At 38.4% G+C, this 27,362-nt stretch overlaps 1 protein-coding gene across 3 annotated transcripts in view; it reads left to right on the top strand.

The window, feature by feature from the left end:
• The window catches only part of LOC128608958 (inactive dipeptidyl peptidase 10-like), a 106,282-nt gene that overhangs the window by 32,336 nt on the left and 46,584 nt on the right, over window positions 1–27,362 (top strand). Inside the window, exon 1 of one of the 3 annotated variants that reach the window (XM_053627202.1) lies at window positions 12,609–13,199. The exons of the other annotated variants lie outside the window; for them this stretch is intronic. Coding sequence (XP_053483177.1) covers window positions 13,146–13,199 — 54 coding nt within the window. The 5' untranslated portion in view covers window positions 12,609–13,145. Of the gene's footprint in view, window positions 1–12,608; window positions 13,200–27,362 lie in introns of those variants that run through there. 3 annotated transcript variants of the gene reach the window in all.

Genomic DNA, 27,362 nt, shown 5'->3' with positions numbered 1-27,362 from the left:
TGGTAGCAGACAGCCTGCGATCGTACCCCATGCAGTTATATGCCTAATGAGCTCATGAATATGAAATAACAATCACACAGTCCACGCAAATTTAAAATGATCAACAATATCAAAATAACCCTAATAGGTGATTGTTGCACCTTAACTTTAATATATTTTAATGAAGTGCATAAGCATATCTTTTAGGGCAGCAGGTGCGAACACACATTCACCCACTCACACTCACTCATACACTAAGGACAATTTTTCTTAAAGATGCCAATCAGCTTACAATGCATGTCTTTGTTACTGAAGGAAGAAACTGGAGTACCTAGAGGAAACTCCCAAAGCATTGGGAGAACATGCAAACTCCGCACAAACAGGGCGGCGGCAAGCGAACCCCAAAACCTGGAGGTGTGAGGCAAACGTACTAACACCCTAAGCCATTATGCCCTCCTAACAGGCACTACCAATAAAAATTAGCCTTCGGACTAACTTGGGTACATTTACATTTATGAATGTTGATTAATGTACACTGTCCCTTTTTGAAATAAATAAATACATAAATAAATAAATAAACAACAGTAGAATTGTTTTTGACTTTATTTCTGATGAGAAAAATGAGCCATAGTGACAGAAAAGCTCCACAGTCCTTACCGGTTATGTGCAGCACTTGACTAATTTTGGTCATTACTCATGAGGACTCATGCAGTCAGCCATGTTTGAGTTCTCAGACACATTTCTCTTGGTAACAGGCAGAGATAATCGCTAAAGAGAGACAAGAACCTTCAAACTCAAGGATGTCATCAGCCAGTCGATTAGATATAGATGATCAGCACAGCTCAAACAGATTTGTAAATTCTCCCTCTGACACAAATCTCTGGACTCACACAGATTAGAAAGCCGACATTAAATCGATATGTGTCTAACCTCTTTTGCATGGAGGGTTCACAAGTAAGGCAGAAATGCTATAGTATAGAGGAGACACACACAGACACACACACAAACACAGAAAGCTTGAGTGGGATAGATTTAGAGTCAATCAGTGTTTTATTGTTAGTATTGAAGACTTCTGTAATTGACAGCTGACTGATACAGGATCAGTATCTAATTCCACTGTACTGAGATGATGAATATACTGTATATTTTCATGCATGAGTTTAGAAGCATATTAATGTTTGTAAATTTAGGTTACTTTAATTGTAATGGCTTCTGTAAAAGTGTGAAGATCTAAAATGCTGATAATCACTGGCTGTGATATTTGATGGGAGGCTAAGAATATACAATAATCCACCTTGGTCATGTTCATCACACCGGTTACTGTATTTTATATACACCTTCTCAATCACTGCTGATTATGGATTGCTGTTATGGATATGTCAGTGATCTGGAATTAAATTTGTACCAAAAAGTATTGAACATAACTTTTCAAGAAACGAACAAAAATATACAGTGAGAAAGAAGAAAAACATTCTGAAACTGAAAACAGTGAACTCATTGGCAAAAAAAATTCACATGGTCTTCAAATAAACAGCATTCTTTGTTAACAGTTTTTTAGGCTTTGTTTTTGCTAATCATCATTTATGAATGCACTACCAAAGTTTTTGTTTACATTTTCAAAGTTTTTGTTTACATTGGCCATTATGGCACAAATCTCTCCTGTGGGCGGGGCTTAACAGTGATTTAGCTTGTGAGGTATGGATCGAAAACTCTAGCAGCGCATTCATAAACCATGAATAGTGAACTTAGAAAACTGTTAAAAAAGAATGCTGTTTATTTGAAGACCATGTTAAATTGGAATGTTTTCCGTTTCAGGGTGTTTTTCTTCTTTCACTGTATTTTTATGTTAGTTTCTTGAAAAGTTCCGTTCAATATTTTAGACAAAAATTGAATTCCATACATCGACACTATCGCTAAAAAATATCAGACCATATCTAGGGAGTGTAATCACCTGACACTGCCACTGCCACCGATAGGCTGTATGAATCTACAGTCTGGGCTAGAAAGAAATCAGCCCCAGCCTCACTTCTGTGTATTTTTCTTACAGCAACTGGCGGTGCTGTTGTGCTTGATTAAAAAAAAAAAGTTAAAATAATCTGTTGTGTTTGCCAAACTCAATCTATACATATAGATGTCAGTATAATGAAACATTATACTGATGTATTTTCACTTTTAAAGTCAGGATGGGTGACAGCTAAGCCCTGTTAGCTGGTTTAAACCAGCAACCACTGCTCAAAATCAATTTAATCATAATCAGTTTAATGCAGCATTGGGGAAAACATTTCCACTGACTCTTAGTTTACATCCATCATAACATATTAAGCAGAGAAATATGCAACGTCCCTAGCATTATTACGGAATCAGTGTAATAAGCCGGACCTACCAAAACAGTTGAGCAATAGAGGCTATAATTAAGTTGCAAACTTTAGATGAAGGCTGGAAGCATGAGTGTTGCTTGAAAGTCTCTTTGGCACCAGCACAACCTGATCTGTCACTGTGAATGCACTGAAACCCGTCCTGATCTTTAATGACTGGTGCCTTTGGGTCTGCGACTGATGAGAATGTACATGCTGTGTGATAGATTGAGTGCAACTGTAACCTCCTCTTATTGATTTAAGGCAAATTGTCACATCTTGCACCTTGTGCATACAGAGCACTCTCAGAAAAAGGTACTTAACTGTACCTTTCAAAGTATAAAAACTTATCCCTGCAGTGCTACCCATAAGGGCATTTCTTTGATACTTTTACAGTAGATAGAGGACAAAGAGAAGGTAATGTAACTATAAAAGTTGTTTAAAGTGTATAATTGGACCTTAACATTTACATTTACATTGCTTTTACCTCAGGGAACAAAAATGTACCTTTACAGTACCATCTTTTTTGAGGGAAAAAGCTCTCGAGTTTATGGTGCGCATCCATTACGAAGCCCTGAAACATTTATTCACTACATGTGCTGCATGATTAGAGTTATTTATGTAAGGACTGTCTAGCCACTCTCTCTTTGCTCAGTCTTAGAATATTGTCAAGTTATGTTTACAAAGTATTTACCTACAATCTTCTCTTCTCAGGTCTTTATGCTTTGCTTTTTTATTTTATTGTGGTATTAATCCAGTTTTAGGTTTTCAGTTTTTTGGTTCTATTTTGGTTCTATTCCCCTTGTGTCTCAGTTTATATATATATATATATATATATATATATATATATATATATATATATATATATATATATATATATATATATATATATGTGTGTGTGTGTGTGTGTGTGTGTGTGTATTTCTCTAAAGTCAGTCTGTGACTTTATTCACCAGCGTGAGACAAACTAATAGAGTTCCTAGGCATTAAGGTATGAGTGTAAGTTCACCGTTAATCAACACCTTGCTAAATCAACATGCCAAATTGATGCTTGCAATCACATTAACGCTTCACACACTGAACTCATTAACCCTCTTACCCCTTAGTTCCCACAGTATTATGTCCCACAACCCTATATTCCCCATAGAAACAGCACGCCAACCCTGAGTTCCCAGGCCAAAATTGGCCCCAAAATCAACATTTTAATTTTAACATTTTTAGGCCTTGAAACAACTTATAATAATTTATTTGTGTAATATTACTTTGAAATGAAGCAGTTCAGTGTTTTTACTGCACTTAGAGCACAATTCTTTACTAGAGAAATGACGGAAAATGCTCGCTAAAATTCAAGTAAATAATAAATAAATAAATAAATGCATTTTAGCACCACAAGTCAAGTTTCTGGTGATAATCAGACCAGCAGGTAGTGTTTTCACGAATGCACAGAAATGGTCCCATTATGACTCCAGACCCCTGCAGTGTCAGTCGCACTGGTTGATGCTGAAGATGAAGACGGATCAGGGTCTGAATCAGGAGCGTTTGCGTCTCTATCAGTTTCGGTTTCGGTTTCAACATCGCCTGAACTTTCACTGCTGTCACTATCTAGAATCCTCGCTCTCGCCTGTGTAACTGTGTATGTTTTCTTTTTTTTTCACTGTTTTAGATGTACCTGTGTTCACTGTAGGTGTAACTTTAGCTGGAACACAATTAGCTTTTCACTTTGGCATTTTTAGTTCACTTCTACTATTACACCAATATTCACGCTTGGATCTTCATCGTAATGCCGGCGTAACAACGTAATCACGTCGTGACGTCATGACGTCATCAACCTTCCGGGTTAAAAAATAATAATTAAATAAGTAAGGAATCATAGCATAGTAATGCCGGTACACCGGCCTTACGGGGATAACGTTTACACTGTAAAGCCGCTATATTGGCCTTACGGGTATTTGGCATAGACGACCAAGCCGGTATATCGTCCTTACGGGAATAGATCAAAGACGGGCAAGCCGGTTTTTCGGCCATACGGGGTAAGAGGGTTAAGGTAAACATGCAGTTGGCACGGAACACCAAAACATGTAGACACTAATGTAATGTATCTTATGGCTTGTTACTAAAACATGATGCCTGCACATTTATTTGTCATAATTAATAACACTGTGAATGCATAAACCCATAAACTGACACCAGAAATGTCTGTTTTTCATGTGAAAGCACAACCTGTTTATATAAATGGTCTTGTTATAAACTCAAACACTTCACAACATGGCACCTTAATGTAAACTAAATGCATAGGAACTTTATTGATCCTGTGGGAAATTTCAGTGATACAGTCATGAGAAAACAGCACAAAACAACACGACATATATTAACATTTAGGAGGCTGAATAAGATGCACAGCCTAGTAGAGAATTAAAGATAAAGAAAAAAAATGGAATAGTATTCCACAAACTAAGCAATAATCCAATCATCCATTTTCTGTACCGCTTATCCTACACAGGGCTGCGGGAAGCCTGGAGCCTATCCCAGAGGACTCGGGGCACAAGGCAGGGACAGGTTGGCAGGTTGCCAACACATCACAGGACACAATCACACACACATTCTCACACTATAGACAATTTGGAGATGCTAATCAGTCTACAACGCATGTCTTTGGACTGGGAGAGAAAACCAGAGTACCTGGAGGAAGCTCTCGAACCACAGGGAGAACATGCAGGCACCGTGCACACAGGGTGGGGTGGGAATCGAACCCCTAAACCTAGAGATCTGAGGCAAATGTGCTAACCACTAAGTCACCCTGCCCCCCACCCCTCAACACCAATAATAAAGTTTAAAAAATAAATAAAAATAAATAAAGGTTAATAAGATTACAATGGATCTAATTAATTTGTCTTCAGTAACCACTTTATCTTGGTCAGAGTCATGGTGGATCCGGATCCTATCCTGGGATCACTGGGCCAGAGGCAGGAATAATTATCCCCACATTATTCTAAAAAAACCAAACCAAAAAAAAAAAAAAAAAATCAAAAATCAAAAAATCCAACACCTACTCTGGCTCTTACACCTCTACTCTGCGCACTTTGCTTTTCTAGAACTCAATTAAAAGATCTTGTATGGTAGCACTATTTGTATTGCTCTCCGCTTGATATATCGCTTTGCTTGTATATCCTCATTTGTAAGTCGCTTTGGATAAAAGCATCCGCTAAATGAATAAATGTAAATGTAAATGTAAATGTTGATGGGTCCATGCACACACACATTCACACCTCGGAGTAATTTAGAGTAGCCCATCCACCTCCTTGCATGTGGGAGGAAACAAAAGAACCCAGAGGAAATCCAGGAGATCTAAATCTTAGGATCTAAAGAACAAAACTACAACCCCAATTCGGAAAAAGTTGGATGAGTATGGAAAATGCAAAAAAAAAAGTCATTTGTCAGATGTTTCTTGTGTGACACCTTGGTAATGAAAAGCCTTTTTATAGACCATCAATTTACTAACCCAGCTGATATTAATTTGCACAGATAGGGGGTATAATTATTTACGGATTTCAGCTGGTTCCTTGCCTTGGAGAACTGTTTTTTCTTAGCGTGTTCAATACTTTTTTCCTGTGTCATTCCACTTTATTACACATAACTTTATTTATGGACTTTAATGTTATGAATTCTTTATATTTCCGGATTTCTTGAGTTAATACTGATGTCTTGTGAAAATTTCATGTGAATAGCCTCATAGGAAATATATTTACTGAAAAAAAATGTTGACACGTCCAATACTTATTCCCCCACTGCATGCAAAGTTCATGTGTGACACTAATATGCCCCTACAGCTTACATACAGTTGTCACATACAACAGCATAAGGAGAGACTGGCGAAAAAGGTATTGAACTATTTTGAGACTGCACTTAATATGAATAGTGCAAACTATGTAATGATATAGAACATAGACCAATAAAGTACAAGTATACAAGGAGGTACATGGATGATTGTACATATAAGTAGGGACATAGTGTAAAATATACAGTTAGAGATATAAAGTAATAAAGATGATACTATATGTGAGTAAGCATCACATTTGCAGTGAGGTTTAGTGCAGTGAGGTACGCAAGGCCATCATCAGTTAATGCCTGCTGTTAAGGATCCTAAGAGCAGAGAGAACAAAGATTATATGGCCTATATGTATGATAAACCATGCATCATATCTGTCTGTCATCTGTACATGTAAGTATGTGTGTGCATCCACTTATTTGTGAAAAAAATATGAGTGTACAGGGCTGTGATCTGTCTGCTCATGCACTCACTCAGCCAGGAGCCTGCTGCAATTTAGATTACATTATGATAGGGAGACGAGAGGGAGGAAGAGTGAAAGTGAGAGAGAGAGAGAGAGAGAGAGAGAGAGGCATTGGGTTGGTTGTTGGCTTTGTGAGTTGGTTTGATGGTTGAGTGTACACCAATGTGACAGGAGCAGATGCTTAGATTTCATTTTCTTCCACTGAATTTGATTTAAATGTGAAAATTAATCACATTATTTAATCAGGGCTATAAGCCGAGGCCACCATGTACTTGTGGTCCTTGTTCCATGTATTTTCTTGCAGTGGAGATCAAAATCAATAGCCATCCAATCACCTGTCTCCACTTTAATCTCTGGGGTATTTACTGATTCATGGACTCAATCTTATTTGTTTATATGAGCAGAAAAATATTTTTAATACAACCCCAATTCCAAAAATGTTGGGATGCTGTGTAAAATGTAAATAAAAACAGAATGCAATGATTTGCAAATCTCATAAACCCATATGTTATTCACAGTAGAACATAGAAAACATATAAAATGTTTAAACTGAGTATATGTACCTTTTTAAGAAAAAAATAAGGTAATTTTGAATTTGATGGTCGCAACACATCTCAAAAAAGTTTGGGGCAACAAAAGGCTGGAAAAGTAAGTGTTACTAAAAAGAAACAGATGGAGGTTGATTGGAAACAGGTCAGTAACATGATTGGGTATAAAAAGAGTATCTTAGATAGGCAGAGTCTCTCAGAAGTAAAGATGGGCAGAGGTTCACCAATCTGCAAAAAACTACAATTTGTGGAACAATTTCAGAATAACGTTCCTCAACGTAAAATTGTGTAACATAAAAATATCTCATCATCTACAGTACATAATATCATCAAAAGATTCTGAGAATCTGGAGAAATCTCTGTGCACAAGGGACAAGGGTGTAAATCAATATTGCAGGCCCGTGATCTTCGTGCCCTCAGGCGGCACTGCATTAAAAACAGGCCTGATTCTGTAATGGAAATCACTGCATGGGCTCAGAAACACCTCCAGAACTCATGGTCTGTGAACACAGTTTGCCGTGCCATGCACAAATGCTGGTTAAAGCTCTATCATGCAGAGAAGAAGCCATATGTGAACATGATCCAGAAACGCTGTTGTCTTCTCTGGGCCAAAGCTCATTTAAAATGGACTGATGCAAAGTGAATAATTGTACTGTGGTCAGACAAATTGAAATTTTTAATTATTTTTGTAAACCATGGACACCACGTCCTCTAAACTAAAGAGGAGAGGGACTATCTGGCGTTTTATCAGCGCTCAGTTCAAAAGTCTGCAACTCTGATGGTATGGGGTGTATTAGTGCCTGTGGAATGGGCAGCTTGCACATCTGGAAAGGCATCGTCAATGCTGAAAGGTATATGCAGGTTTTAGAGCAACATGCACTTTCATCCAGATTCCATCCCATCTTTACTTCTGAGAGACTCTGCCTCTGTAAGATACTCTTTTTATACCCAATCATGTTACTGACCTGTTGCCAATTAACCTAATTAGTTGCAAAATGTTCTTCCAGCTGTTTCTTTTTAGTAACACTTCCTTTTGTTGTCCCTGTCCCAACTTTTTTGAGACATGTTTTGGCCATTAAGTAAAAAATTACCTAATTTTTTCCATAAAATTGTACATTTCCTCAGTTTAAACATTTGATATGTCTTCTATGTTCTAATGGGAATAACATATACGTTTATGAGATTTGCAAATCATTGCATTCTGTTTTTATTTACATTTTACACAGCGTCCCAACCTTTTTGGAACCGGGGTTGTAACCAGGTTTAGCAGTATTTTCTGTTTAATGTGATCTAATATGGCATAAAGCCGCACAACTGAAATGAGTAAGATGAGCAGGTGCTGTAACATCTGTTTAATTATCTGAACATGGAATTATTTACGAATGATGGGTCTTGTGGGCTTTGATTTTGCATTTCCTCAGTGAAAATCTGTGGAAACTTTCCTTTCAGCAGTATTTTAGGTTTTGATTTTTCAGAGACAGCAATGCCTCCATCCTTTAGTGACCCTGTCTGACTCTACCGAGCTGCTCACATCCTCCATCTACTTCTCCATTAGGAATGAGCTGAATTAGATGACCTTTAGAAGGCATGTACACACACACACACACACACACACACACACACACTGAAAGTACAGTCTGTAATGGAGCAATGACTTACTGACTTTATATGACAGAAAATCACACATCATACATTTTAGGTTGCTATCCATATTCAAATTAGATATATATCTTAACTTGAAGCTACTGCACTGAGGGCCAGATTTACATGCGTGATCTAATACTGTAGTCAATCATGCAAAAGATGTAACTGTGAATGGGACTGGATTGAGTAGCGGGGTTGAACAATGCTGTAAATGGCTCGTATGCCACTTTTTTAACAAGACACATGTTTAATTTTAGACAGAATGCATATTCTTTGCATCTGAAACTGTGTGAATAATATATAGTGCACCTGGCCATCAATCCATTCAGCCACAACAACTTTAGTGAGGTTAGGCATTGATGAGTGTTCAAATCATACCCAGTAATGAGTTGTAGGATGTACTACAGCCTCACATCTCAAACGGTTTTGACACTTTATGCACATTACTTCTAGATACATCATGCTGTCTCCACCCACAGACACTATTGATTCATGTCTAATTTCAAAACCTGCAGTGTATGATTTGGACAGGGGTTTGTCCTTTAGCTCTAGTCTTCCTGAACAGAATGTCATTCAGTAGTTCAAATAATGGTAATGTAAAGCAATTAATTTATGATATAACTTTATAATCTTGATCTTTTGATTTCACTCTGGCTATGTTTCTCCAGTAGCATTTCTTCATGCTGGCTCATCTATAATGATTATCTGTAAGACTTAAACCCTTAACCACATGGACCCATTGTCCAGACTGACATTCCATCATTTATCCATCATTTATCAGACTCACAGTATGATAAATGAGGACTATCACTTGCCAGGCTGTATGACAGGAACAAATACTATATTTTGGTAATATTGATACATTTTGTGAGCATTTGCAGTGGTTTATATCACGGCAGTACTGTGGGCAGAAACTCTGACAATAGTTCCAGCTGCATGGTTTATATTAATGAGCTCGTTCTTATACATTTAGTAGCAACTTACAGAGGGGCTTGTATGGTTGGTTGCTCCACATAAACTGTGAGGAGACGTATGGAAGGAGTCCAGTGTCTTTGTAACAGTCAGAGGTCAAACTGAAATTTGAAGGATTCCGACATGAGAAATTCTTCAGGCAGAGGATTGTATGCTTTCTGGTTTTCTGGTAACATAAAAAACTGTATTCCCTTGTCTTATTAATTTCAAAAGAAGGAAAAAAGAGGGGGCTGGTGAGGGAAGGACCGTTTGTTTCTTGTCTATTTTCAACAAGATTCAATATAACTATAAATGAATAAAACATTGTTCTTTAATTAATAAAATATGTAGTCATGAGTATCACACTGGGGCACAGTGGCTTAGTGGTTAGCACGTTTGCCTCACACCTCTTGGTTTGTGGGTTCGATTTCCACCTCCATCCCTGTGAGTACGGAGTTTGCATGTTCTCCCCGTGCATCGGGGGTTTAATCCGGGTACTCTGGTTTCCTCCTGCTGTCCAAAGCCATGCGTTGCAGGCTCTTTGGCATCTCTAAATTGACCGTAGTCTGTGAATGTGTGTGTGATTGTGCCCTGCGATGGGTTCACACCCTGTCCAAGGTGTCCCGTGCCTTGTGCCCCGAGTTCCCTGGGATAGGCTCCAGGCTCCCTGTGTATGATAAGCAGTACAGAAAATGGATGGATGGTATTATACCACTCCATCCTTGATTGTTATCTGATATCAGCACATCCTGTTGTGTTTTATTCTTTGTTTACAACACATTGCTGGATGCTGGATGTAACATTGGCTTGCATTATTATTACAAAAATATGTTTAAAAAAACTTGTGTGATTGTTGGTTCTATCAAAACATCAACAGAAACACGTGTCTACATGTGTGAGACTGGTCACAGTGCACAGGTGCATAATAATAAAAAAGTGTAGAGATCTGTTAGATATTGAAGTGTCTGTGATCAGTACCAAAAAGGCCAGTGCTGTGAGAATGATGTACAAATAATATTTTGTGCATCCCTTATTCAGGATTTTACTGCCTCTTGTTGACACATATTATTGATTAATGGCTGTGCTAAACACATAAACAACTCTTCTAACTTGTGTTAGAAATTCTAGTGTGTTCTTATTGCTAGGTGACAATCTGAAAACTTTTATATGAAATAAAGCTACAATCTGAGACACATCATGAACAATAAAACTTAATGTACATTTCAGGAATGCTGTGGATGAATGAGGGATATTATAAATATGGATATACTGTAACTGACACATAAAGGTCAGGGTATATGCTCCTATCGTGCATTTAAATGTGTGCGATAATGAACCATGTTTGGCAGTGTCCCTCATTAAAGAGGTATTTACAGTAATTGCTAAACATGTCCAGTACACACACATATATTGCCTATCACCCTGGAGCTGGAGAGAGCAGAGAGATTCAAGAAACAGGAGATTCTCAAATACAAATTCTGTCCCATTAGGATATATTTCTTATTAGTAGTGGTAACAAGTTTAGATTATGTATTCCATTAACAAACAGAGATAACACTATGCGTGCATGTGACTGTCTCACCTTCTCCCTCTCCCCCTCTCTCTTCCTGTGTGTGTATGTTGAGGGAGAGAGAGAGAGAGAGAGAGAGAGAGAGAGAGAGAGATATCACAAGTATCATGACTGAATTGTTCTGAGTGGATTCAGACTGAGCTGTATCAGGGATGAAAGACATTAGTCTTGTCGTTACACACAGCGCTGCTGTGCTGTGAGTGAGTGACAGGCAGTGTTGAGCTCTTCATAATGGCATAACATGAGAATTTGTGGTCTGTGAGATTGTGATGTGCGAATAAGATTGTTGTGAAATAATGGAATCTATAGCAACACCAAACAACACCACCACCAACACCAAACAACCCATCACCAACACCACCAACACCAAACAACATCAAACAACATCAAACAACACATCACCAACACCACCAAGACCAAACAACACCAAACAACACCAAACACATCACCAACACCACCAACACCAAACAACATCTACAACACCAAACAACACCACCAACACCAAATAACACCAAACAACACCACCAACACCAAACAACACCAAACAACACATCACCAACACCACCAACAGCAAACAACACCAAACAACACCACCAACACCAAACAACACCAAACAACACCATCAACACCAAACAACACACCACCAACACCAAACACATCACCAACACCAAACAACACCACCAACACCAAACAACACACCACCAACACCAAACAACACACCATCAACAAGAAACACCACAAACACCAAAGAACATCACAAAATAGCTAGCACCAACAACACAGACAATGCCAAACACTAAGACCAAACAACAACACCAACAACACCAACAACACCCTCAACACCAACACCATCAGCAACAAGAGCACCACTAACAATAACAACAACAACAATGCAGGACCATCACTATCACCAGCAACAGCAGTTGCTGGTAATGAATACCTGTGAACTCAAAAGTACTTGCTGTGAGAACTAGCGTGATTGGAACTAACACCATGGACAGCACCACCCTCAACACCAGCAGAAGCATCAACTCCAATAACACTGCCAACACTAATAATAATAATAATAATAATAATAATAATAATAATAATAATAATAATAACATCATCAACAACAACAATAAAAAATAATAATAACAATATACTATTTACATTTTTAGACTGAATAAAGCGTTTATGTATAAACAATTTTTTGTCTCATTTGAATTGTCAGTTTTCTTTAAGGAGGGCGCAGTGCTCTAATGGTCTAATGTGTGTGTGTGTGTGTGTGTGTGTGTGTGTGAGAGAGAGAGAGAGAGAGAGAGAGACAGAGAGAGACACAGAGAGTGTGTGAGTGAGAAAGAGAGACAGAGTGCGTGTGTGTGAGAGAGCGAGAGAGACAGAGAGAGAGAGTGTGTGTGAGAAAGAGAGAGACAGAGAGAGTGTGTGAGTGAGAGAGAGAGAGGTCGAACTCCCGCCCCTTAAAAGGAGCATCATCACCATTCTCTGAATTCTCATAATTGTCTCTGCTGGAATTAAGGAGAGTGTGTGCGAGAGAAGAAGAAGAAGAAGAAGAAGAAGAAGAGAAAGAAGAAGAAGAAGAAGAAGAAGACGTTACCGTTCATGTTTAGGTGTACATAACGCACACTGGCTGCTTCGGGACGCCACGCGCGCTCCACCACAACCCGGCTCTCCTGAACACGCTTAAACAGAGCAGCTCTCCTAATCCGGCATATTTGTTCAGTAGTGTTGGGATTTGTGGGTTCCGGGGGATCATCTGCCACAGAGAAACTGCCTGCTGCAATCACAACACCGGCGGCGGGATTTAAGGATGACGGCCATCAAGGAGCAGCAGATCCAGAGAGCCAGTGCGCAGCAGGACGAGGTAACGGGAGTGAGAGACACAGCGAGAGAGAGAGAGAGAGAGAGAGAGAAATGCACTCCTTGCTTCTTACTGTCATATTTAGACACGGGGCTAAATGGGGCTTTCATGGTCTTTCATTTTTCTCAGGGCTTCTGAGTGCGCTTAGATAGTCATGCGAGGTGAGAAAGTCACACTTGGCTTTGGATGCTCTTCCTCAAAATCACAGCTGTACCGCAGGAGGAACACAAAATACTCAACCTCTGATAAAAAGCAAAACAAAACAGATCAGTAGCGCCTGTAAGTCGTTGCAGTTGGTTAAAGATGTGCAGAGAGGCAAGCGGAGCGGTGGTGCTGGAGTCAGCTGTCTCTCTCTCTCCCCTCCGTTAGCTTTCGCTTCGCGCGCTATTGTGAGAGCAAATTACGGGACACGATTGAGCTCTTGCGGCGCAGATGTCACTATCAAAACAATTAGCGGCCCTCAAAGCGCGTTCTAGACTCCACGCTTTCGGAATGCTAATCCCCGCTGATTTCCAGCCTGGGGCTCCGGTGTGAACGTGTCGGACTGAACTGAACTGCTGCCAGCATGCTTCAGAAGGTAGCCTAGTCAACTGAGCGGTGGCCTTGTGCGAATCTGCATCTGAAGTCTAACCTGGCGCAGTCTTCCTCTCGTGCACTTGCTAAAATAAAACTGAGCCACATATTAACACCGATCCCAGGCGAGAACAAAGTATGAAGCTCACATTTGCACCCTCTCATCACTTAGTCTGAGCGTGCAGACTAGTGGAGAGGCTCAGCAAGGGAATAACATTACCTGCCTATACGCTAGAGGGCCTTTGGACGTGACTCAAATCCCGAGTAAAACAGTGTTAGGGCTTTTCGGGATCCTCAGGACGCAGTAGTGCTGAATAATTGATGGTGCACTGTTGTAAATGTTTCACCGTACATGATTATAACGTTGTGTTCGCTGTCGCACCTGCGCATCCGGTCTCTCCGTGCCGCAGGACTTACAGCAAGACTCTAATAAATGTTTGATAGAGGCATCGCGGCATGCCGGGACACCGTGGGCTCCTTAAAAATAGAGCCCTTCTTAAACAGATCCCATCTTAAACATAGAGCTCATCTTAAGCATAGAGCTCATTTTAAATATAGAACCGTCCCTAAAAGAACCCATCTTAAACACAGAGCTCATCATAACTGTAGAGCTCGTTTTAAATATAGAACCGGCCCTGACAGATCCCATCTTAAACATAGCGCTCATTTGAAATAGTTCCCTTCTTAAACAGATCCCATCTTCAACATACTGCTCATTTTAAACCTAGAACCCATTTTAAACAGATCCCATCTTAAACATACTGCTCATTTTAAACCTAGACCCCATTTTAAACAGATCCCATCTTAAACATAGAGCTCATTTTAAAGATCCCATCTTAAGCATAGAGCTCATCTTAAGTATAGAGCTCATTTTAAATATAGAACCGTCCCTAAAAGAACCCATCTTAAACATAGAGCTCATCATAACTGTAGAGCTCGTTTTAAATATAGAACTGTCCCTGACAGATCCCATCTTAAACATAGCGCTCATTTGAAATAGTTCCCTTATTAAACAGATCCCATCTTGAACACAGAGCTCATTGTAAACAGATCCCATTTTAAGTATAGAACCCATCTTAAACAGATCCCCTCATAACCATAGAGCTCATTTTAAATATAGATCCCATCCTAAAAAATCCTATCTTAAACATAGAACCCATCTTAAGCATGGAGCTCAATTTAAATATAGAACCGGCCCTAAAAGAACCCATCTTAAACATAGAGCTCATCTTAAACATATAGCTCATTTGAAATAGATCCCTTCTTAAACAGATCCCATCTTGAACACAGAGCTCATATTAAACAGATCCTATTTTAAGTAGGCTATAGAACCCATCTTAAACAGATCCCCTCATTACCATAGAGCTCATTTTAAATATAAATCGCATCCTAATAGATCTTATCTTAAACATAGAGCTAAAAAACACAACCCTTTTCAGAATGTCATAAATAGAAGATACAGTCCCCTCCTAAATTATTGGAACGGCAAGGCCAATTAATAATTTTTGTTAAACCCAAGACATTTGGGTTTGAGATCAAAAGATGGATACGAGATACTTTTGAATGACATGCACCCTGTGGTTGCATCATATTGCTATCATATTAAACAAGGTTAAAGTATAGCCATAATAATGCTACATAATACTGTAATGATTCTTCAGTTTCCCCTAAACTGTGCAATGCTCGGCCTCAACACCTACGAGACTTCACAACACTCGCCTCGTTCAAAACAAAACTCAAGACACACGTTTACACAGCATGTCCCCCCCCCAAACACACACACACACACACACACACACACACACACACACACTCAGACACAAAAGCCTAATACTTTCCTTACTCACTGCTTTCTCTCCCACACACAAGCCAAGAACTTTCATAACCTTCCTCCTAACTATCTTTAGCTATCTCTTGCGGTATATACTGATCACTTGTTTTTATGCACGATTTTTGTCTCATTCTTACTTTATTTCTTAATTTTTTATGATTTGCATTTGTTTTTATATGATTATTGAACTTGAATAGCAAAGTTCATCAGTGCCTGACCTCTCTAATGCTCTTGTGGATGAATGAGCAAATCCCCACATCCACGGCCCAAATTCTAGTGGAAAGCATTCCCAGAAGAGTGGTGGGTATTATTATCAACATTTTTTCATATTTTTCCGGCATTAAAAATTTTCTAACCAAAAGACACTCTATCTATCGTCACTCTAAGTGTGAAATGTACTCTTAATACGTTTAACTGGTAAACAGAGTTTAGTAAAAAGCATTGGTATTTATTATGGTGTTACTCATGCCAGTGGTGAGTTAATGTGGAAATAATGTTTGCTTTGATAATATGTGCATGTTCTGGCATAAATGTCTGGAAGAGAATGGAGACCTTTCTATAAACAATACACACACCTATATAGCAGGAGAAGAGGCAGCATTGAGTGTTTAAAGTGGAAGGTTTCTGGTTTCACACGATGATGTTCCCCATAATCCATTAAGGCTCCTGTGATTGTTAGCGCAGTAAGTTTGAATGTAGATGTACACTTTTAAGTCGGTAGTTTTACTTCTTTTTATGTGCAATTATGGCACAGTGAATCGCTGAACAAAACAAGGGGGGAATAAGTTCCTTAAAAAAAAAAACTCTGAAAATGACACACATTCAGTGATCTTCTGACCCAGATACTGGTTGACATGACTCAAGTAAACTCATTTAAAAGTAGAGAAGCATGGCTCCATTTGCCAGTTGGTGACATTTCTAGATATTGCTCTGGCTGGCTATACAGTGAAACCCCACAAAATCTGATTCTAAGTTTACTGTTGCATAAAATTACATTTCTATTGCTGTTCACTGATGGATTACGATAGGATCTTAAATAAGCTAGTGCATTGACCAAGGTTTACTGACTTCTAGCTCCTTATAAATTGATTGAATTTAATAAGTTGAAGTTGAACAAGAAAATAAAATAACACTTGAACTAATGAGGAGTTAAATTAACACTGATTTTACTGATTTCACACGTTTAGTCATGTGTTGTGATATGTGACAGGATAGAATGTTAAAGGCGAGACTGTGACATGTTTTTTAAAATTATTTTTTAAAGTCAATAGAAGGTACTTTCTATTCTCTCAACTTTATTTGTCATCAAATAGTGTCACAATTCTGGTGGTGTCAGGTCTGTACATATTTGAAATGAAACCTTGACTATGAAATTTAACCCTTTCATGCATGAATTATGAAATCCTGATCAAGGATTTTTTTTCTCTGTGTTTTTACTCTTCTTTAGGCATAAAAAAATAATTTTACCTTCATTTTACTTTTACATAGATCAAAAAACTTCAAAAGTTCTTGAAGTGTCCACTTCAGTAAAGTTTTTTTTTTTTTCTTTTAGCTCTCTGAAATTACGTTATGGTTCACACATATAGGAATAATGTTCCAAACATTTGTAAAGAAATTCTAAAGCAAAGATGCCTTCAAAAAAGTTGCATTCAAGCTTTTTTTTTTTTTTTTTTTGCATTCAAACAAATAAATATTTTGTGTGGTCATACATTGCATTTAAAATGAAATTGAATCTATTTTCTTAGGTACACTGTAGTACTGGTTTATAACAAAATCAAATGTGAACGCTCCAAGTGTCTTGGAGAAAGTGCCACATTTCTTTTGCAGACTTTGCCTTCAAACTTCCTTGTTATCAGCTGTAGGTTTCAGATGATGTTTTTATTCTGAAAATGATACTTAACACTTTCCTTAAGGACATCCAACCTGAAAAATGAATGGAAAATGAACATAGTACTTGAAAAATAAATTAACATCATATTTGCTCTTTGATTCTGTCATTTAAGACAAAATCTATTATTATAAATTATGGTGCCTGAGACTGTTGCAAAGTATTTTATGCAAAGATATTTAAAGTTGTAATACTGAACCTTAATCTCACATTAATTCATTCATTTCAGTTACAATATGCCATGACAACAGTACAGACAAAAAAATAACAGAAATTACAGAAACTTCCAGACAGCAGTGTTATTCACATGATTTGAGAGCACAGGTTGTGTAGTAAAACAGCAGATCACGAATGTATATAAACTCCCTGGTCCAAAAAAATTGTAGCAGCGGAATCTTATTGGATAATGTAAATTGGTTGCACAACTGGACAAAACTGTTTTTTGTTTAACTCTCTACACTGACACTGTCACTTTCCAAAAAACATAACTGTAATGTGCATTATAGAACCAAATCTCTGTGTGAATTGTCCTAGCTTGATGGAGCACTGGGACAGTTTGACTGGTCTTTTCTATATCTCACATTGTTTCCATACCTTAACCCCATTGAAAATCTGGGGGATTATTTGGCAACCTTTCCTGTCAGGATTGGTGCTGTTATTGGGATTAGTGTTATTAGGGTTGTAAATAAATGACACATTACAAATTTTTCTTCAGGCTTGCAATTCACCTAGAGGTTTTGTGTGACTATTCACTTACTATACAAATAATTCCACAATTATTTTTTATGGGATTGAGGTCCAGTGATTTCTCTGGCCTTTGTTCCATCATGCTCACTGAACAAGTCACACACAGCTCTAGGAATTGGCTCCTACAGTCCTCACCCTGAAACATGGGAGTGTCAGTGTGTTCTGCTTGGACATGAAGCACAAAAGGCAACCTCAGAGTATGGCTGATGATCCCTTTTCATACAAATTTATATTCATTCAGGTGTGCAAATTACTGACATTGTTCAGTAAAGCACTGCTATGGTACTATTCTTTGTCCTGGGATCTTATATATGTATGTGTGTGTGTGTGTGTGTGTGTATGTGTGTGTGTGTGCGCGCAATAAGTATGAGGCTATATATATTTCACCTCCCGGTGGCTTTTGGCTTTTGCTCTTGGTTGGAGTGCTGCCGGATGAAGTTATGCCAGTGCTGTAATCATGAGCCTCCATTCTCTCAGCCATGCCAAGGAAATTACACATCATTGATCTTGAAAATAAACATCTAGCAATGCATCAACAAGATATACCTTACACAGACCGCAGAGTTCAAGTATTCACTCTCATTGAACCCCACCTCTGACTAATATTGTTCATAGAGTGACTGGGTGCATTGATTTGTTTATACATTTAGCATATTTGTGTGGGATGAGACATTGTTTTCGCCTGCTATTGGGAACAAATGCATCATTCTGAATTATATAAAGACTCAGAATAATTTAAAATATATATGTACACAGATCAGCCATAAGATTAAAACCACTGACAGGTGACGTGAATAACATTGATTATCTCATTGCAATGGCACCTGTCAAGGTGTGAGATATATTAGGCAGCAAGTGAACAGTCAGTTATCGAGGCGATGTGTTGGAAGCAGGGAAAATGGGCTAGCGTAAGGATCTGAGTGACTTTAACAAGTGTTCCCAGTATGCAGTGGTTAGTACCTACCAAAAGCTGTTCAAGAAAGGACAACCGGTGAGTCGGCGACAGGGTCATGCCACCAGGCTCATTGATGCGTGTGGGGAGTGAAGGCTAGACCGTCTGGTCCAATCCCACAGAAGAGCTACCGTAGCACAAATTGCTGACAAAGGTAATGCTGGCTATGATAGAAAGGCGTCAGAACATACAGTGCATCAAATCTTGCTATGTGTGGTGCTTACCTGAGGAAGACATGCCACCAGGATGCACTATGGGAAGAAGGCAAGCTGGCGGAGGAAGTGTGATGCTCTGGCCAATGTTCTGCTGGGAAACCTTGGGTCCTGGCATTCATGTGGATGTTACTTTGACACGTACCACCTACCTAAACATTGATGCAGACCAAGTTCATGGCAATGGTATTCGCTAATGGCAGTGACCTCTTTCAGCAGGATAATGCACCCTGCCACACTGCAAAAATTGTTCAGGAATGGTTTGAGGAACATGACAAAAGAGTTCAAGGTGTTCACTTGGCCTCCAAATTCCCCAGACCTCAATCTGATCGAGCATCTGTGGGATGTGCTGGACAAACAAGTCCGATCCATGGAGGCCCCACCTCACAATTTACATGACTTAAAGGATCTGCTGCTAATGTCTTGCACCAGATACCACAGCACACCTTCAGAGTTCTTGTGGAGTCCATGCTTCGACGGGGACCTACACAATATTAGGCAGGTGGTTTTAATGTTGTGGGTATTGGGTAATCAAACCTCTGTAGGGTTAACTAATTGTACCTTAGGAGCAGTGACTGTGATTGTAAATGTACAGCATAAGTATGTGTATTAGAAAGCATTGTGTGCACATACTCACAATGAGCTTCCCAGAGAAATGTCAGAATCCAGGGAGATTGTACAGACTGTGATCACAGGAGTTCTCCACCAAACTCCAAGGATTTAGAGCTTCAAAGCATTTTAGCTGAGAGCTCTGACCCCCTCATTTCATCTTACTCTTTGAGAATCCTACTGTTGCGAATGCACTGAGCCTGAGCCTGTTTACTCCATAGCACAACATAACCAGATATAAACCCTTTAAACACAGTCCCATGCTCACATTAACATCCTAACATCTAACTTCCTAAGCATTTACTGTATTTACTACACACCGCAGCCTCTGATACATCTGGATAACTTATCCACATAACACGTTTTAGACGCAACACACATAATATAAAGTATAAAATCATACAGTATGACTTTTTTCTTGGGGTTCTTTTTCCACAGAATTGCAGCAACTCAATTAAAGGGGAGAATAAAGTAATCAAAAAGGACTGAAATTCATGCTGCAAAAGTGAATAGATTTTCCATGTTGGAATGGCAGCATTATAGCATTGCCGAGGAAGAAGCTGGACCAGGAAGCATTGTTCAAATAACACATTTGCTCTTTTATTGGCAACTCACCCTTATAGCACAGTAACAGGCACATAAGAACACATAAGAACATAAATAACACAAATGAACATGGTGAAGAACATAACACAAACACATAACACAATATTATATTAACAGAAAACATTAAATCTAAGCGAACATCAACTTTACACATTACTGTTATGAGGACACCGCAGAGGCTCATGGATATGCAAATTAGTGCTCTTGTTATTTATTTATTTTTTTTAAACTTTCATTTGCACAAATTCTTTACCCTAAGTGCATTTGATGGTTGAGTCAACAAGCTTGGATCAGTTGCTTTGTATTGGAGTTTTAAGGCTAATGTAGCTCCTGCTAACTAATGTAACTAATGAGGCTAAATTGTAACTGAAGGTTTTATCATCCAGTTTAGCATTATGCTAACTGAATATCTAAATCACCACACAGTTGCTATTAAGTTTTCAAGTCATTTTAAAAAGACTTGCGTTTCTGACACTGTATAAAGATAACTGATTGTTATCTTTAAATGAACAAAACTATGTTGCAAAGCTAGTAGCAGCCATCTTGAAACCAGAGTTTAAGTCAGGTAGGAGCTGTGGCTCAAAGTTTTAAAGTGATTTGGATGTTAATATTGTTCCAGGCTGATTTATATGTTTAATTTTTTAAATACACCATATAATTTAGCGGTGACTGTGTGATGATTTAGACATGCAGTCAGCTACATTAGCTTTGTAGCTCCAGTACAGCCTTCAGTCACCAAACATGTATTGGCTGATTAATTACATTTGAGGTAAGAGGGATAGTTGTGTAAATGTCATTTTTGTCGTAAACGTTGCTTAAAGATTGTTTACACATGAACATAGGCATTGCATTGTTAGCAGGTACATAGTGCATACAATTATTTATGATATTTTCTGTTCTCTTTATGGGTTTAGGGTTTAGTTAGGTCAGTTTAAGTTTAAAAGTGTGTTTTTGTTAAATTATGCAGTTCATTGTTGTTAAAAGTGGAATCTATGTACAGTATATTTGTAGTGCATGTGAATGGTTGAGAGAAATAATCGTTTATATTAAACATATCAAAATGGTGAATATCTGTGCCAATCCTAGTTAAATGTATGTGTCCTTAAACATGTGGAAGACAGGTATTTTGGTCATGAACTCTGTGAAGGACAGGTTTGTGAAGGACATAGAAAACCAAAGAGCCTCTTATTGCTATAATGAATGCATGTCTAGTTGTGGAGGTTGTGTAACTTACAGCTGTGTGTGGAGCTGGGTCAGTGTTATTTTCCTGTGGAGGTCACAGCTCCTATTGTATCTTGTGATTACTGGTGAAAGAAAGTCTTTAAGGTTTTTTTTTTTTAGTTCAAAACAGTAATCGTGCAGCCATGATGCCTTTAATTACAATCACAGTCAAGCAGGATTATTTAAAGTCGTTTTCTCAGAATTTTTCTGAACACCAGGCACGTTTCCATTCCCGTCTAGTGTAGTATAGCATTCTGCTCTCTGTGCTGAAAATTAGAAGAGTCTGAGCAGGAGAAGCATATCAATGCAGGGATTTAAATATCCCAAGATGTGTGCTGGTGAGCAGTTGATTCCTAATATAAGAACAGCAAGGAGAATATCACTGACCAGTCTAATGATCTTATAATCATATTTCATTCAGTCTCCTTTATCTTGCTATTGTTGAATATAAAAGAACAGAATGTAGTGGTCTATTAAGCAATAAATACTGTCGCTTTTAAAGACAATGTGAAACTGAAATCAGCACAATTTTTTTTCTGTAAAATGACACATTTAAAAACTGAAAAGAGCTCAGCATTTTCACTCAGTGATGGGGTGGAGAATGAGTGGTAGTGTAAAATTAGTGCTATTGCTTTGTACTTTTTTCCTGCCTGCATGTGATGCCCTGAGTAAAACTCTGGCCTGAGACATGCGTTTGAATATACAGATGCAACATAAAGAGTATTTTTCTTACCCAAAGGAGAAGGGAGAAGGAAGGGAAGGGGGAAGGTTCATGACCAATGAAATGAACTTTTCCTGAATTTCTAAGGAAAGGGAGCTCTGGTGAAGGCACGATGGCTTAGTGATTAGCACATTTGCCTCACACATCCAGGGTGGGGGTTTGATTCCTGTCCTGTCCTGTTTGCTTGGAGTTTGTGTTTTCTCCCCATGCTTTGGGGGTTTCCTCCTCAAGTCCAAAGACATGAGTTATAGGCTGATTGGCATTTCACACACTATGGACAATCTGGAAATGCCAATCAGCCTACAACGCATGTAGGCTGAGTGGCATTTCCAAATTGTCCATAGTGTGTGAGTGTATGTGTGTCTCCCACCTCATGCCCTGAGTCCCCCTGGAATAGGCTCCAGGCTCCCCACAACCCTGCGTCGGTACAGAAAATGGATGGGGAGCTCTGGTCAGCATGATACAGCATGGGAAAGGGGGTTGGCACATAGTGGGGGCAAGAGATGTTCAAAACTCAATCCTATCATATACTAATACTATGATTGACAATTATTACATTAGTAGAACCTACATTTTACTTTTAATTTTTTTTTATTTTCCCCATTCACCACTTTTACATGATGATGCAATCAGATATCAGAAGATGGTTAGGAGCTGAAAAAATACACACAGACACACACACACACACACGATTGAGTGATTGACACTGATGAACTGCACAGTAGGCAGCGACATGAACTGACAAGGTGAAAAAGTTCTGATTTTTGGGTTTGTTTGAAATCTGTGGATGAAATGAGGCTGTGTGTGTTTGTGTGTGTGTCCACTCAGACATTTCAATATAACAGACTAGATATTTGCTAAATGGTAGAAAACAGGTCTTTAGTATCCTAAATGCCAGTGTGAAAGACTCAATCCTTTATTTCTCTACATTCAATTAATGTCAAATACAAAGCACATGACCTACTGGGAACTTCCTTTTTCTTTGATATTGAATAGAAAAATGCTAGAAATTCACATCATCTAACAGACTGAATGCTAGTGTCACAGAGGTCTGCTGTGCTCTCCTCTTAAGTTAAAGTAGCTATTCAGTCGGAATCAGCCTCTTTCTCAGCATTTGCGTTCATGGCAGCTGAATAGGGATTAAGATTTGATGTGATAGTAATAATGGGATGTTGGAATGGCAGTAACAAGGGAAGGAGGAGAAAAGATTAATTCTGTGTTAGGCTGTAATCTTTCCATCCGCCCGCATGTCTGACCATGCACTCAGCAAGGTCGGACAAGTGGACGCTGGCTATAAATAGGTTACTTATTGCTGCACACACACACACACACACACACACACACACACACACACACATCACATAGCTATATGCATAGTAACATAGTTATGCAATGACAATATCAAAGGAAAGGGGGATTTATGGAACTGTCTGACATTAGCCAGTCCACATTAATCCAGCTGTATATGCAATGAAGAGGAAGGTCAGTGCTGTAGAAAATGCTACATTCAATATTCATTGGCAGCAATGTTAAAATGAATGGCATATCATGAATGCCTAGTGAAGGTTATGATATGAAAAATGAAACTGAACACAATTAATTCCGAACACAGTAATTCTATATTGTAATTACATCAATATACACTGCCATGGTGGAGAAAGGACTGAGAAATTATACTTAAGTGAAAGTGAAAGTTAAATTAGCAAAACTCGAAACCCGAACATGCAAATGAGATGTTCTTGCCTTTTAGGCAGGCAAAGGAGATGCCTCATTTTATACAAATCTCAGCTTACTCCAGCATACTAAAAGATTTTACTGAGGCAAGGGGGTGCTCGTGTTCAAGTCCCAGACTGCAGCCTGGTGGCTTATCCATCTTCAAATACACACAGGTAGCTACAGTGCTAACTCCATTGTGTAGAATGAAAAGGTCACTACAAATGATGAATTTGCATAATTCTTGAGTTTTATATTGATGATCTTTATTGGAAGCTAAACTAAGCCCATTTGATTGATTTTGTAACAATTAATTTGAAGGTCTACATGAAGATGTACAGGGTAAAAAGTAAGACTTGGAATGTAATTAAATAAGTGTACAAGTATTCAGTTTCAGTAATACTTAAGTATAGTAACTCAAGTACTGTCCACCCCGATTGCCAGTCAAAGGGATTTGAACATCCTATTTACTTTACTGTATTTTAGCACTTTTGTTAAAATGACCTCATTTTAAATTCTCTAAAATGTGAATTTCTTCTCAGTGAATCAGTATGTGGAACAAGAAATGTTTATTATTAACTATTATGTATTGAGAAATGTCACAAATGACTTAATTTTGTTAGAAAAATCCAGATCTAATGTAATTGGAAAATGTCAAAATCATTATCACAGCTTTATGTTTTACAGTTAATACAGTTAAAGGGGGGCGGGGTGTTGTGTGGGTTCATGGTGGCTTAGTGGTGAGCATGCTTCAGCACACTTGCCTCGCACCTCCAGGGTTGGGTGTTCGAATCCTGCCTCCTCCCTGTGTGTGTGTAGCTTGCATGTTCTCCCCGGGTTTCCTCTGGGTACTCTGGTTTCCTCCCCCAGTCCAAAGACATGTGTTGTAGGCTGATTGGCATCTCTAAATTGTCCGTAGTGTGTGAATGTGTGTGTAATCGTGCCCTGTGATGGATACCCACCTTGTCCCCTGGGATAGGCTCCAGGCTCCTCGCAACTCTGTGTAGAATAAGCAGTATGGAAAATGGATGGATGGATGGATAGACAGTAAAACAGGGTTAATGAGTTTACACTCCAAGTGTACCTGCCTTTAATAAAGCATTTATTATAGTAGTGTTAGGATCAGAGAGAGAGAGAGAGAGAGATTATTTAGATTTTCATATTTAATTGCTGTTCTGTGTCATTTTTGTTCTGTGTGTAGCAGTTATATTGAATAATCTGTAATCAAACATTGCAAACTCCAGGTTCTGGCTGTCAGTGTGCATGTAGCTGCATTTTATTTAAATAACACCATTTTTAATCAAACTTTCAATCGAACATTATTTTCAAGCCTGGTAGTCTGTCTGTATAACTGAACAGCAATACAGAGCCATTAAACACATTCAACACTTAGTTGTTTGAAGCATTTTTCAGACGCATCAGCATGCCGGATGTTAGAGTAGATTAAATCACCCTTCATTAAATGACAGAAAAATGTTACGGAATCTAAATGAACTCAGTAATACTGTGTTGGCATGAAGAGTCACTTTAACTAAAAGTGCTGTTCATATTCCATTTATACATCGGTTCTGCTCCAGCCAAATCAAACAGCTAATTAAAAATGCAGCACAAATATCAGGAAATAATTGGGTGATGAAATTACAGAAATTCTTGTTATTTTGGCTTTGTGTGAGCACCTTGGATTTAAAATGAAATATTGACAATGAGACTTAAAATTAATAATAATAAAGTCTACTTTAATACCTGAGAGTATTGGATGAATCCTATAGGAATAACAACCCTTTTGATTGCCCTTACATTTCAAATGTATTTGGGCAAATGAAGATAGTAAAATAGTTTTAAAATACTCCAGTAGTTTCCCAAACTAATCTCTAGCTACAGTATCTGTAGCATATACATGTTTATCATAGCTGCACATGCAGTTTCCCTGTACCAAAAGAAGAACAAAAAAACCCCATGAAAACTTACAGTAAATCTCACTTAAGTGTAAATGTAGCTTTTTAAGAGACATTACAACAGTAACACTCAACAAAAGCAATTCAATAAAACACTCAACAAAGGCAACTTTCCAGTCAATAGTAATTTAGACTGCATGCCCCTTTTTAAGAGTTTATTTTGTCTATGTGCGTTCACTAAGTGTCTACTTTGGTGGCACGTAACCACAAACAGTTCTCCCTGGAAAAAGTAGTCCAATTTTTATTGTAAATGTGTATTGTAATTATTCAATTGTAAGTAAGATTCAAGGATGTTATTCCTTTTTTGTTGTTTTTGTTGTTTGTTTGCTAGTCCTATGTTTTGGCCTGGAAAAGTATTAATTGGTAGCAAGCACATTAATACGTATTATGGAAAATGATTTATGATCGTTGTCCTTTTAGAATAACATTCGAATGTAGCACAGTGTGTTTGTGCCTTGAACAAAAAGTCAGCATGTTGCTGGCAAATGTGTTGGCTATTAGTCTTGGTGTTCTTTCCTTGTATTGCATGCGAAAGATATTGTTTTCTCTCAATATGGCTGACTGTGAGGTTACTGTGCGTTGTGCTAGCAGGAGCATTATCTGGCAGCTTTGTGCTAGTCTTATGTTTAAAGCTGCATATCAAATAAAAACTTTTGCTTTGCAAAAGTCAATAATGAGTAGGTTTTTTATCTGGTTGTTGAACCTACCTGTCTGCTGCACTACTATAAATAAAAAACTAATATCTCAGACAAGAGTTCTGCTTGTCCCGAGTACCTGGGCTGGTGATTTGTCCACCCCAGAAAGCCTTTTTTTAACCCACGGAATATGTATCAGAATTACATATTAAGATAAAGATTGGTTTGAGAAAATGCTTCACTGAATAAAAAATGTGTGTAGTTTGTTGCAGGTTACAGTAATGACTATGAGAGATACAAATCTCCTGATGCTGGGTATCTTCCTTGGTGAAACCCTCTCAGATCTTTTAATGCATCGATTTCTATCTCCTGTTTGTTTTACCTTCAGTCTTGTCTTGAGGTCATGTGATTTACTTAGTATTATATTTCAGGTCGTTTGTCCTGCTGTGGGGTGAAGCATCTTCCAGGAAGTTTGAGCCTCATGACTGAAGCTGTGCAGTTAA

Source organism: Ictalurus furcatus, chromosome 6 (assembly GCF_023375685.1).
Source record: "Ictalurus furcatus strain D&B chromosome 6, Billie_1.0, whole genome shotgun sequence".
Lineage (NCBI taxonomy): Eukaryota > Metazoa > Chordata > Actinopteri > Siluriformes > Ictaluridae > Ictalurus > Ictalurus furcatus.
The sequence above is the reverse complement of the archived record's forward strand: the minus strand, read 5'-3'. Positions and strand labels throughout refer to the sequence as shown.